The 14256-nt window shown below is 39.0% G+C and overlaps 1 protein-coding gene across 1 annotated transcript in view; it reads left to right on the forward strand.

Annotated features, from left to right (window-relative positions):
- Positions 1-111: 111 nt before the first annotated feature.
- The window catches only part of SERGEF (secretion regulating guanine nucleotide exchange factor), a 151111-nt gene continuing 136966 nt past the window's right edge, over positions 112-14256 (forward strand). The window contains exons 1-8 of the mRNA XM_009995405.1: positions 112-129; positions 616-754; positions 1466-1621; positions 1947-2041; positions 3343-3403; positions 4146-4259; positions 4576-4638; positions 7967-8125. Coding sequence (XP_009993707.1) covers positions 112-129; positions 616-754; positions 1466-1621; positions 1947-2041; positions 3343-3403; positions 4146-4259; positions 4576-4638; positions 7967-8125 — 805 coding nt within the window. The remainder of the gene's footprint in view (positions 130-615; positions 755-1465; positions 1622-1946; positions 2042-3342; positions 3404-4145; positions 4260-4575; positions 4639-7966; positions 8126-14256) is intronic.

A 14256-nucleotide genomic window follows, 5' to 3' on the forward strand; every position in this document is an offset into this window, starting at 1 on the left:
TTTGTATGGTTTTGGAGAATGAAAAAACATAAGGCACTGGTTTTGATAAGGTCTTAGTGATGAGTGGGAATCATTAGCATTACAATTAAACAGGCAGTAATCATCCTGATAATGAGGCTTTCCTCCTTGGTAACTGTTAGCATGCTGCTAGCATGCCAGACATATTCCAGTATGTGTCTTAAAGTACTGGGGTTGCAGGGGCAGCCTTAATGACAGCAAGTTTAGGACAGCCTTGGTCTGTAATTCCGGCAGCCCTGTGTGACAGCAGTAAGAACAAATATTGCAATTTTATGGAATATTCCAGAGCAAATATTTGTAGGTTAACATGTGACATGTTCCTGACAAGCTTGTTTGCTCTTAGGAACAGATACGTATCTCTTTGTTGCTTTTTTTTTTAAAAAAGTGTTGGTATTCTGTGTGTATTTGAAGGGTGCAAACAGCTATGGACAGCAGTAAGAACAAATATTGCAATTTTATGGAATATTCCAGAGCAAATATTTGTAGGTTAACATGTGACATGTTCCTGACAAGCTTGTTTGCTCTTAGGAACAGATACGTATCTCTTTGTTGCTTTTTTTTTTTTAAAAAGTGTTGGTATTCTGTGTGTATTTGAAGGGTGCAAACAGCTATGGACAACTTGGTCTTGGTCATAACGAGGATGTGCTGGTACCTCAGTCACTGAAAGATGTTTCCTGCAAACGTCAAGACATCAAAAGCATTACTGGAGGAGGGGGACATTCTGCAGTTATCACTGGTAAAAACATTGCACTTCCAAGGAGTGTACGACTTCTAAACACATTTTTCCCCCCTCCTGTTTATTTGCTGCTGCCACCTACCTGTGACTTCTGTTCATGAGCAAGTACCAGGTCTTATCTGCAAAGCAGGTTTCTCCCATGCCAATTAACTCAGGTTTTTTTTTTGAAAATGGGGAATTTTGTGTTTTACTTATCTTCTGTGTTACTTTATAGCTATGTGAGGACTTTATTAACCTGCTTCATGTAACAGCTTTTTATACAAAGCAATCAATTTTCCTCTATAGAGGATGGGGTTGTGGGAGGGAGGAGCCAAGTGGAAGGTTATTGAGTCTTGGTAAGTTTTAAGGTAAGGAGCAGAAGATAACATCAGGTCTCTGGAAGGTTCTGCTGTATGCCGTAGCTAGTTATGGGAAAGGAGGGATGCAGACAGATCTGAATGGGTTCAAAAACTTCATCATGGATCTTGGTGAGAGGTGCCTCTCTTACTGCATGGATTGTCTTCCTTGACAAACCCAACTATCCATAGCTGTGCTTATTCAGAGATGTGTCTGATGCATCAGAAATAACTGTTTTTTCTTTCATTTTTGCTTGATTACCACGCCTAAAACAGGATGTAATCACTGTTGTTTTCTGTCACAGGATCTCATGGCATGTACATGTCTTTTTAGTCTGTGGAGTGGAACATGAGGTTTTTTGTTTTTTTCTTTCAGGTGCAGGAGAACTCTTTGTATGTGGCCATAACAAAGATGGGCAGTTGGGACTGAATCACACAGAGAATGTACTGAATTTTACTTTGTGCACTGCCCTGTCTGGCTTTTGTGTAAAAGAAGTTGCCTGTGGCTGGGATTTTACAATCATATTAGTAGGTAAATCTGCCTCTGTAAGAGCTGGAGAAGTATGTTGATATAGAGAACATACTGAAAAGTTCCACATTGCTATTGCACTCGCAGGTTTTAAGCTACTTGCCTTGCAGACTAAACTACTCCATGTTCCTTGTATCTCTGTGAACTTAAGACCTTTACTGAACGTGGTGTGTAAGACCAGAAGCCTGTGGCCTCAGTGAATTTGGAATGGGACATCTTAGGTCCTTTTTTGAGCTACTTGGCTGTGACATTTTGCTTGTTAGAATGTTACAGTGCTTTGCTTTCACTCACAGATTTACTGACGAGGCTCTAACTCTTCATTTTGCAGAATCTGGCCTAGTTCTGTCCTGTGGGTCTAACTCTTTTGGACAACTAGGAGTTCCTCAAATATCAAATCCATGCTTGATTCCACAAAAGATTGAGGTAAAGATTTAAAAGGATTTGTGCTTTGGAGCTCTGTACTTTATATTGCTTCTAGCAACTTACAAAGGTTGTCTGACCTCAGTGGGCTTAAAGCCAGGCTCTTCAGCTATTTTTTATAGAGCCTGTTTTTTACAATACTCCTACAAACTAAAGGACCAAAGATGGTCATTGACCCAGAAATGAGAAGCTTTTCTTGTTGTATGAAGAAGCTGCACACTTACAGCAAAAATTTTTCTCTGTCCTTAGGGTTTATAACCTTTCATTATGTATTTTGATAACATCTGCAGAATGAGTCTGATGCTCAGATGATGTAAAGCGATACTAATGGTAGTGAAATTGCGTATTAACTCCAGCTGAAGTTTTGCCTCAAGTTTGCAAGATACTGTATATGTTTTGCCACATGAAGATTATGTACCTTCACCATACTTTGTTGGAAGCTTCTGCTTAACAGCTCAAAGTAAAACAAAATGACCCAACAGTAATCCACCCCTGGAAAAAAAGCAGCTGCATGATGGAGTTCAATTCTTTTGATCTGTTGCTCTTGTGCTTCTTGTTCAGCAGTTCTGTTTTTTAAGTATGTGCTAGTTTTTAAGTGTATTTATAACTGTCAAGAGTTTCTTGCCCCCAAATGAGGACTGTAGTATTATTTCTTTCAGTAAAAACAGTTAGATAAAAATAAGCTTTGTCACTGCCAAAATAATAGAAATGTGATAAAGTATGTAGCTGCAGGAAAACTAGATGTGAGAGAATAAACTTTAATTTTATCACTTTTGAGATGAAAATTATTTCTACTTTTGCATGTAAAGGAACTGACAAGTCCATTGACTTGCTTCTTACCTAACCTCCAGTATTTACTAAATGATATCAACTTCCAAAAAAATAAGATGGGAAATTAGATGACAATTTCTCTGATGTTGAGTATGTCCAATTGTAAATGCTAAATGTTGGACTCTTGACAGCATTGCTCATGTTGTTCCTGTAAGTCATATGAAAGTCTTTGGTGATATTTGTAGGGGAGGCACTGCTGAGTGTGAGTAGGGAGCTGGGAATGCAGCCCCACATTAATTAATTTAAAATGTTTTTAGTAGTAGGTACTGAGACTTGTGTAACATTAGAAAAGCTTTCCTGTTGTTGGCTATAAGCTTAACAATTTAAATACATTTATCACAGGAATTCTAATTAATCCCTAATTTACACTGTAGTTTCTTATTTGGAGAACGCTGAGGCCTTTGGCATATTTTGCTTGTAGAGGCACTAAACACAAAAAGCAACTTAAATATATTTTTATTTTACTTGAACAGTCTCTCAAAGAGAAGGTGGTGCATGTTGCTGCTGGACTGAGACATGCCCTTGCTGCTACAGGTAAAAATGACATCATTCTTATTTCAATGACAAATGAAATGGAGTTTTAATGGCATGGAGGGGCAGAAGGGAGGGAAGAAGTTTAAAGTTATTTTAGCTTCCGTTTTTAAATTATAATTGAAGAACAACAAATTTCTCATGTTCTTTTGTTTTGGTTTAATTTTTACATGAACTTTAGTGTGGATTCCAGGTAGTGCAGGCTAGCTGAGGATGCAAAGGAGATGCTTGGGAGAAACTTGGTATCTTCACTGTTTGTATGAGTACAGGGAATTAAGCTTCTCTGTGCTCAGTGGAAATCTTGATTCAGGGGTAGGTCAAGTCTCTGGGGGGTGACAAGTGACTATTCCCTCAGTGTGCTGCACAAACAAATTAGCATGAAGAGAAGGAAAGGGCAGAGAAAGTGCAATGAAACTTACAGCAATAAATAGTGTCTGTTCTTGAGGTGCTACAGTTATAGGACTTCTGTTACTGAGTTCTCAGTAGCATCCTGATACAGGTCTCAGAGAGTTGCTTAGTATCTTCTGAGTGTCTTACCTGTGTAAATGAGACAACAACTGTTTGTTGCTTTATGACTTCACCAGGGTTATCCATACATTTATGAAGTGTGTTTGTTACATAAAGGTTTTTTAAAGTATAATGTGAAAACAAAGTGAATGTACCTTTAAAACTAATTAATGAGTTCAGTGTTTTTGTTGGTAGTTGATGTGTTTTAATATCTTCTATCTGTGTTTACTCTGGAAAGAGAATGGTTTGGTGTTTCAGTGGGGAACTGGCATGGCATCTCAGGCAAAGCGTGCAAACCAAGGAAAAACTCTCCCTCTGTTCTTGACAGCAAAGGAGCCCTGTGAAGTAACAGGTAATCCAGGAATGCAATTCCTTTATAAAGGTGGATAGAGCAGAAATATAATTTAAAGTGACATGTAGCATCCTTTTATTATAAAGCCACTTGGCATTGTAAACATGTAGTGGTGTATCTGAAGCAAAGAGTGGGCATAAAAGGTCATAATCTATGTGGGGGGGGGAAATGAGCATTGCAACGTCTATGGCCCAAAAGCAGAGACTTTTGTTACAAAATTCATCATCATCCTTTTACTCTTGATACAGTTCTGTTTAATGTCTGTGCATGGGATTATATTTGCTGTACGAATTTTACGAGACTAACTTTTTTCTAGGCTTGGAAGATGTGAAAGTGAAGACTGTTGCTGCAAGCTCCTATCATTCAGTGTCACTCACAGGTAGGCCTTAGGTATAGAAGTGAAAGTCCTTGTCTCAGCCCATAGAGGTTTTTGTGCTTTAGAAATATTTGTCAATTTTGATTAGACCAGTAAAATTTTATCTAGCTTTGTTAGTGCTGGTTAATTGTTTTGTAGTAGTTTTGAATTCTGAGAACTTTAATTTCTTTAAGAGTTGGATTAATGTTTTGAATTCTCTGAATTCTGTGGGGTTTTTCTTGGGGTCTTATGTAACTTAGCCCTTAAAAGTAAGGGTCTGAACTCTTTAATGGTTAGAAACTCTGAAAGGATTTGTGGAAGCTCATGGCTGGGTAAGTCTTTGGAGCTGCAGCATGATGCTCTGCACTGGGTAACACTGGACGGGTGAGTGCTGGAACCAGTGTGACCCTTTCTCCGGGGAGAAAAAGAGTATGTTAGGTGGTTGTCCCAGGAAAGACTCCTGTGGCTATCCTGCTTCTGCTATGTGAGCTAATGCCTCTGCGTGGAGCTGTGTTGTGCAGGGATGTGAGATGGTCTGGAGCTATCTTGGGTGAGATAATGTAACAGTGCAAGGTTTATTTAAAGCAATATGATGTTGCTTTGATCACTAAGGGGCTTCTGTGATGTCTGCCTTTTGTTTTCTGATCTTTAGGCAGTGCTCCCATGATGAGGTATTAAGTATCCAGTAATAAAAGTCTAAGAAGGGTTTTTTTTATTTGGCAGACTGGGAGAAGGTGAAACAGAACAGCTTTTCCTGCTATAATCTTAGTTTTGAGGCTTGGAAAAGATATGAACCTTATGAAGACAAGTCTTTGCCAAATGTTTTAGGAGCAAGTTCATAGCAATTATGCAGCCATATGCTCCCTCTGTCATCATTAAATGGAGTACTGGAATATTTGCTTATGCAGACCTACAGAGATTTATTTATACAGGGAAATGTTACAAGATCTAAATTATATCGAATTTTGAGACACAAAGTATATGTGCCATTAGCAGAGAAGAACTGTAAGGACAAGTAGAATCTACTGTAGCTAATTAGCACTCTTTATTTAGAGTTTAACAGATTATTCTTTTATACTTTTATTTAAGAGAGCAGTCTATTTGGCATCAGGGGGACCAAGAATAGCCAAGTAAGTGCCAAAGATGTTAATAATGTGTTGCTATTTTGGCCTTTCATCCTGTGAGATTCTTGTTATTACTGAAAATACTTTGTATTTTGAAGATGCTCGATATAGTAAAGATAATACTGCAGAGTGTAGTATTTAAATGGGCGTTTTTTTCTGGGAAACTCACACTGTGATGCAACTTCTTTTGGCTCTGTTTCATGAGCCACCTGCTGGTAGGATGCCAGCCACCTGCTGTCAGGCAAATCTTTGAAATACAGGCAGGGTTCTTGCAAACATGAATGGTAGTTCATTTTAAAAAAGGCTTGTAGTCTACCTGTATGCAAACATCACTGGCCTGAAACCTCCAGTGATGGGAACGTGGTGCTAAATCCTAGTGTCTAAGTTTTTGTTAAATTCTACCCAAGAAATGAGAGGAGAGTTGAACATGTGACATTTCCTAGGATAAAGAAAATGCACCTTCTGGTTGATCTTTAGGCAGTGCTCCCATGATGGGGAGCACTAGGGGATTTCCTAGGATAAAGAAAATGCACCTTCTGGAGAAAAAAAGGCAGTGACAGAGACAGTGTATGTTAGTTGTGGAAATATGAATGGTCATGATGTTTTTCTTGGTTGCAACAAGCTGGTTCCATCACCTCTTCTTTTCTTTCCAGAAGTACTTCACTCTGGAAAGGAATTAATCCATTTTTGTGGAGAATTCAAATAAAACAATTGCTTGATACGGTTTTTCTTTTTATTTTCTTGTATTGTTTTATTGAGGAATGTGGAAAGTCCTGCAGATGACTGTCAATAATGTGTAACTGGCTTTTTCCCCAGTGCTCCTTCTCTCTTGTTTTTCACCAGCAGTACTATAGTCAATTTCTCCTGGCTCATTCTTTCTGTTAAGGTTACCAAACTAAGATCATTAAATACATTGTAGCCTAAGTTCCAATATTTTAATTTATTTTTTTTCCCCTGGAAGATTTACCTCTGTCATGCTGCTGGTAAAGAATTCAGTGCTGACCTGAGACTTCCAGAAACATTGGACATGTGCTCTGAGCAATTCCACCTTGCAAATGTTATGGCTTCTAAGTCTTCATGTATTTCACATCTAAAAGATTTCTTTCTTATGCTTGCAGCTTGTACAGGGTGGCAAAGGAGGCCTTGTGCAACTCATATTCTGTTAGGTGTTTATTGTGGATAGTATTTTTTTTTGACATGGAGGACTAGAACCTCGGCAGAATGATTTTGTGCTGGAAAGATGTACTAATGATACATAATGTTTGCAGAAGGACTCATCTGAACAGTCATCTTGCTACTGTCAATGGGTCGTTAGCCTGTGAGCAACTCAAACTTACATTAATGTAATGTATGAAGCAATGTGGATGCTTCTGTAAATATAATTATCCCTGTGGGTGGAATCCTAGAGTGTCGACTTGCATAAATGGTTATTCTAGAAAAGAGGAGGGGAGCAAAGCAATTACTTCACAGAAGTCTCTCACTAGTTGTCTGGTATTGTCTTGAGGCATGATGATTTAATTTTGCCTTGTGATGGGTGGTACCTGCTTTAGCTGTATGTTCATAGCTGTGTGTCACAAGGAAGTGACTGAGCAAGGCAAGGCAAAGAGCATTAGACTCTCCCTGCTTTGGGGATTTTACTGAATTTGGTCAAGCTAAAGAAGGTTGGAGAGTTATGAGCAGAGTTAGGAGTCTAGCTCTTGTACAGAGGCTGGGAGACTAATGCAGAGTAGGAGCAGTCAGCCATGCTTTGAAGAGTCCCAGATACTGAAGGGGAGTTGAATTATTTGCTTTAATTCAGAGAGTTATTTACTGCACTGAATCAAAGCTTTGGGGTGGAGATAAAAGCTGGCCTGCAAGAGCAGAGTATACTAAGAGGGACTGCTTTGTAGAAGTCTCCAAGATGCTTTAATTATTTTTTTTTTGTCAGATAAATTGACTACTGTGAATAAAACTTGGCCATTTCTTTAAACGTCTTTCAGTCTTTTTTGAGAGTCTCACAGTATAAGTGAGGCCTAGGCAGTCTGACCTGAAAGCTTTGATTGTTTCAGGGAGTTAGTGTAGCCCTCAGAAAACAGGCTGTGATATTAAGGCTCTTGCAGACATTTCTGATCTCCTGTTTAGAGTGTGCACATATGGTAAAGAGCATCACTGAGTTGAGACAGAGCCTGTATCTGGTGGTGCCCTGTGTATATCACTTTCAACAAATTTTGGTTCTCTGTCTGTTGTAGATGAAGGACACCTGTATGTCTGGGGCAGCAACAAACACAGGCAGCTAGTGAGTAAAGAGATCTTTCTTGTCGAGCCCAAGAAGATTGAGACTCAATATTTCTCGCATGACAAGATTGGAGCAGTTTGGAGTGGCTGGACCCACTTGGTGGCACAAACAGGTAGGATATCTAAAAAGCAGCAACATATGGCATGAAAACAGCAGATGATCTTGACTGCCTGGAAGCAGTGTTCTTTCTCGCTGATACTGGTTGCATGCAGTTTTGCAGTTTCACCTGTCCAGTGATTGTTCCTTGAAAATAAGGACAAACATCCTTTGGCTTCTGCCCCTGAAGTGTTATTGTGCTTATAGATCAGAGGGCCTAGCACCTTCATAAATACAGTAGCACCTGCAACTAGAGGGATGCAGCCTCTCTGTATCATCAGGTTACTGGTGTACCAGAACGTATATGAACCTCTAAAGGTCATTTTGCTGGGTGAGTTATGACCTCTTCTTGGAAGAGAAAAGATTTTTGTGGAAATCTAGCTTCAGAAAATGGGGGTGCAGGAAAATACCAGTTGCAGCTTCCAAGATACATGACTATACTTGGCAGGAAAATGTGGGCAAAACTCTCATTCAGGGCACAGAAATTAGGGAGCAAGAAAGATAATCCTGAGCAAGTGTCTGTCTGAAAGGCATGGGAGCATAGACATGTACCATGCCCAGGTTACCTGAGTGCTAGCTGAGGATCTTAAGAGCAGACATAGCCAAGAACCCTCTGCTTCTGCCATCCCATTAGAGAACAGTCTAATTGCAGTAAGATAAATAAATTACATGGCTTTGCACAACTGTACTAACCTTTCTGTACTTCAAGAGTGGCCTTAGCTTTTCGTGCTGTTCTTCTTTAGTAAAGTGTTTTAAGGATAAATAAAATAATGTGTTCAGAAGAAAGGCAATAAACTATAATAAGCTGGCTGTGTGTGTGTTTGTGGTCAAACCCAGAAAATATTTAGAAAAGATTGGTAAGAAGAGACATAATTAGGCTTGAAGAACATCCCCTGAAGATGAAATGAAAGAATATTTTATGTTGAACCTGTACCTTCCTGGGAACCTTTCCAGTATGGATAGTGGAAAGCTTTCCACATGCAGAGGGCTGTAGGGTTAGATTCTTTCGTAGGAAGAGATAAAAGGAAAATTATGGGATAATGACAATCATGTGAAAGGATGTATGATCTGATGAAGGTCACTTGAATGCATTTCTATTGTTGCTCTCTTTTGAAATGCAAAGGCAGGGGGGAAAGGTAGATGAGATGCGAAGGTAAGACAGACATCTGAAACTATTTTGTGGTGTTGACATGTGAACAGTTTGTGCTGTTTGCTTCTCCTGTTGCACATTGTGTGGTGTGGCAGTTAAAACTAACAAGCGGATGAAAGTCTTCCATGGAACCAACAGAACAGCCAGAGGTATATTAGCAGGGGTAGCATACATACATTTCTGATTCTGCCTTGTATAAACAGCCAGGTGAGGAAATGAAGAGTGGTTGAAAGTTTTTTTTCTTAGTCACATTGGAGACAGAAGAGCCTGTTGGTCTGTCAGGTTATAACCTGTTTGTTAGGAAAGCAGCAGAAGAGGCCACAAATCTGTTACTGATATTTACTGGATTCTGTAATTACGGGTACTAGTAGCCTTCAGCATCAGTAGTTTTATTTAAATGGAGTTCTTATATGCCCAAAGGTCAGCATGTGCTTGAGTGTCCTATCAAATTAGTGCTGTAAATCCTGAAACAGTCACACACTAATGTCCCTTGCTCGGTGAGAAAAATTCCTGTTTTAATGACCATATGCTGTGAACTCTTGGTGCTAGAATTTGGAGGTATGTGATGCATGACTAGAAAAACACATTGTTTAAGCATTCTGTTTCATAGCATTCATTGATTGACAACAAAGTGCATGAGAGAAATGTTATGTAAAAAACCTGCATTACTCTAGTTGCTCTCTTAGCTATTTAAAAGAAATGACTGAACTCTGATTTTTAGAGGATGCTATATTGAAAATTTCAGATCTGTAACCAATGCTATGTTGCTGCTTGGAAACAGTTTGGGTAAAGGGATTTATCTCAAAATGTATAATTCTTGAATATACTGCTTAGTGTCATTCTCACTGGAACAAAAATGGTAGAAAAAATACATTAGTCAGGATAACCTAATTTATAAAAAGAGGGTATTGTCAACATGCTTCACTTTGTTACCTTACTTCACTGTTTCTTAATAATGAATACCCACTAAGTAAAACTTCTTAGTGTGATTAGCAGGTGTGAGTTGTGACTTTTTTTGTGTTTTGTTTTGTTTTTATTTGTATTTTATGTTTGAAAGGAATTGCAGCAAAGATAGGCTGACTTTTTACCTCTGCATTAGAAAACTGGCCAAGCAATGCAGTGGCTCAAGTTATGGCTGAAACTGAATTCTATGTATTTAGAATTTTAAATCTCTTTGAAAGTCAATGGACCTGAACCTAAATCATCCAGAATAAGATTTTGAATGGCCTTTCGCAGCCTCTAGATACCCATCAGAATCTCAAGAGATTTTCAAAGGCTGCTCAACTATTAGACATAGTATGAGCTAAGCACTTAACTGTTTCTGAAAAATCACTGACTGCCTGTGATTAAACTTGCAGCTAAGTAACTGAAAAATGCAGCCCACTTGAAAACTTTCTCTGGGTGCAGTTCTTCCTCCATTATTTTTAACTCCTCCTAGCAAAGGAGGAAATGCTACTTCAGTTTCCTGGTGCTGAAGTAATATAAACCATTTTCTCCAAACTTTTATTGATTGTGCCCCCATCAGTAATTTCAATGCCCCACCCCCACAATATATGTATACTTATTTATAAATTAGACATGATATTGTAATATGTTATGCAAACTATAAAATATATACAATATAAATTAAAAAGTTAAAGAGGAAATAAGCACTAATTAAATATTATTTTACTAACTGAAGAAAACCAATAATTTATTAATAATTTAAAATACAAATTAACTTACTATTTTATTCCTGCCCTCCAGTGGATTGTCTTCTGCAGCCCCTGGGGTGCAGACTTTGCAGACTGTACATATAAACAATTCCTGCTCATTTTACTCTGGAGACTTCCACAGTTAGAGGAAAGGAAGCAAAAAAGGGATATTGTACTATGATGCTTCTCTCTGTTCATTGTGGAATGTAGGAACATACTTTGGAAAGACACTGCAGTCTATAGGGATTTTGCTGCATGAAAGAATGGATATGTTTTTTCTAATTAATAGATTCCAATAGATTCTAATTAATAGATTTCCATGATAAAAAAATTAATAGTTTAACATTTATGTTTCTGTATTTGAAGTCTAGTGTTGTGTTTTCCACAAAAGGTAGTGGAATTTTAAGAGACTACTACAAATACTTGAAGTTCTGTTTGGATATTTTTTCCCAGAATGTTAATCTTGGTCAAAGTAGTAATAATAAAACATTAATAATTGCAGCTGTCTTGACTGTAAAGGAAAACTTTTCTTGTTGGAAAGACACAGGAAGAAGAAACTGGGTGGATAAAAGCTGGACGCTCTTGTCATGTTTAAATTCACAAATTCTGCCATTTCAAAATGACATTTTGATCTTTATCTATCGTATGAGCAGTGCTTGACTGCAGAACTAATGGAAGAGCAAAAACTAAATGAGACAGTGACGTTAAAAGCAGCCGTCTGGAGGAGCAGTGGGCAGTTTCATGGATGCAGTGGTTTTAACACTTGTCAACTGAGTCCAAGGCAGTTATGAACTTTGCTATCAGAAAAGAAGAAACACAGCATAAATATTTCTCCTTCTGTATGAAGCTTTCCCTCTTATGTAAACTAGTCTGTTTTAAAAAGACTCACTTCATTTTTCTTTAGAAGCCACATCTCTTCATATGTTATATTCTACCTCATTCAGCAGTTGTTCTGAAAGTTGTTTCCTGTCATTTCTCCTCAGAGTTTGGTCAACTCTTTTTCATGTGCTGTTCTTTCTATCATAAATCAATTCAGATTCAAGAAGTCATTTCCTGAGAAATGAATTGCTTCACTTAAAGACATTAAAAATGTTTTCATAGGAAGTTGTTTTTTCATCCTTATCCTCAACTGATCCTCATCAGATTCAATTTATTATTTTTAATCATAGAGGTGGCTTTTGGCCTATTTCTTTTGTACACAATCTTACTGTAAAATAACTGACAAAATCCTTCAACAACTGCTTCTTTTTCTGCATTGCATACTGATTCCTACAGAGGAGAGACAAACAATTAGGCTTGCTGCATCACTAATACTCATTCAAAATCAGTTATAATCTTCTACTACTAGGAATGGTCCTAGGTTGTGATGGTTAGTCATCCAAAAAGATAAAGATTCAGAGATCTTGGTTGCTTTTTGCTTCAGCCACGGGTTAGAAGATATGAACTTGTTATTGTCTTTGGTTTGGTTACTATTTTCTGCATGAATGCTTGTATCAAGTGACTTTCAGGCATGCTGTTCAATTATGACAAGGCAGTATTGTTATTGCTCTGTGTGAAGGACAGACCAGATACATTCTTCTGGCCTCAGACTCCAAGTGCAAGTATTATTCTCGTCAGGCAATGAGTCTGTAAAATGGCTTGCTTCTTTTCCAGCACTCTGCTTAATAGCACAAGGAGTACCACTGCAGTATAGGTGATATTATTTTTGAATAATAATGAGCAGCTGACTTAGGTCACTCTGCTTAGCAACGTCAGCTTTAATTTGTGGTCCTCCTCAAGTTGATACAAACCCTTTGAATGTAACGCTTAGATCATTTAAGAGAGCTGAGTTAGGTTTATAAGGCTGAAGATGGAAATTAAGCTACTTTGGGAAGTGATGGAACTGATCGGACTTGAAGGCAAACCTGAACATAGCAAGAGAAGTCTGTTAAAGACTTAGAGGTGAACAATAATTTCAAAACAAGTTATTTTTAACTTGGATGCCTAATTGTGCTTGTTTGCGTCTGGCATGGTTTCAGTAGCAGGAGAGGGACCCCAGGGGTGGCTCCTGTAAGAAGTTATCTAAAAGCTCCCCCAGATCAGGTGGCCAAGGCCCGGTCGTTAGAAAGACAGTAGATGCGTCTCTGCAATTCACATATGAAAGAACTGGTATAAGACCTGAGCAGAGAGCATGAAGGAGGGAAAGAACTGTGCTGGAGAGGTGAAAGCAGTGCAGGGTCAAAGATCCCAAGGTTGGTGAGGAAGAAGGTGTCCAAGCAGAAGTTTCCCTGCAGCCCATGGCGAGATGACAGGTTGTCCCTCTGCACTCATGGAGGAACGTGGTGGAAGATTCCCTGAAGGTGCCAGGAGGGTCGAATGTGGATTTGCTGCCAGTGGACTTGGATCATGCAGCCGTGGAAGACCCCGGCGCCAGGGGAGGTGGCTGTTCTCGAAGCTGCTCGTGACTCTGTGGGAAGCCCAGGCTGGAGCAGCTCCAGACCTTGTGGGAAGGACTCATGAAGGAGAGTTTCATGGAGGACTCTCTCCCATGGGAGGGACCCCATGGGGAAGCAGGGAAGGACTGTAAGGAATCCTTCTTCCTGAGGAGGAAGGAGCAGCAGGAACCACCAGCCTGTGAACTGACTCTAAACCCCATCCCCTGTCCCCCTGTGCTGCTGGGGGGAAGGAGAGAAACTGGGAACAAAGTGATTTGGGCCCGGGAAGAAGGGAGGGGTGGGGATAACATATGTAAGTCCTGCTCTTTCTGTTGTCTGCGTGGCTAGTTCTTTGTTGTCATGTGAGGCCCAATCCACTACACTAATAAATAAACTTTTTTAATCTTAAACTTTCTTAATCTTTAATGAAGTATTCTCCTGAATACATTAAATGTTTTAGGCCTTTTTTGAGCTCAGATAAAGAATGCCAAGCTCTTTCACCCAGGAGTTTAAATGCAGCATAAATGATATTTCTGCTGCCTATGCAAAATGGTCTCCAGCTAAAAAGTCTTGGTAGAACACAATGCCTTGAAATATTCTGAATAGTATTCTGAGTCCTCATTTCAAATGTTGTCACTTATTTTCAGAACAACACAAATGTGCATCTCAGTTTGTGCATCTTCAGATGTCCCCTGATGTTATGCCATTTAGGCCACATAAAACCACTCTGAAGTGGTCTGACATGTTAGTGACCTAGCCGTCTCTTTTTTTTTTTTTCTGAAACAAATGAAAATGTGCCCCTCCAAACACGGAGTGGGCTGAGGGAATATTTCTGTTTAGCTGTCCTCAAAAGAAGGATTCCTGCTTTAATTGCACTGGTATGTTTTTT

Source organism: Chaetura pelagica, unplaced genomic scaffold (genome assembly GCF_000747805.2).
Source record: "Chaetura pelagica isolate M959 unplaced genomic scaffold, ChaPel_1.0 scaffold94, whole genome shotgun sequence".
NCBI classification, from domain to species: domain Eukaryota; kingdom Metazoa; phylum Chordata; class Aves; order Apodiformes; family Apodidae; genus Chaetura; species Chaetura pelagica.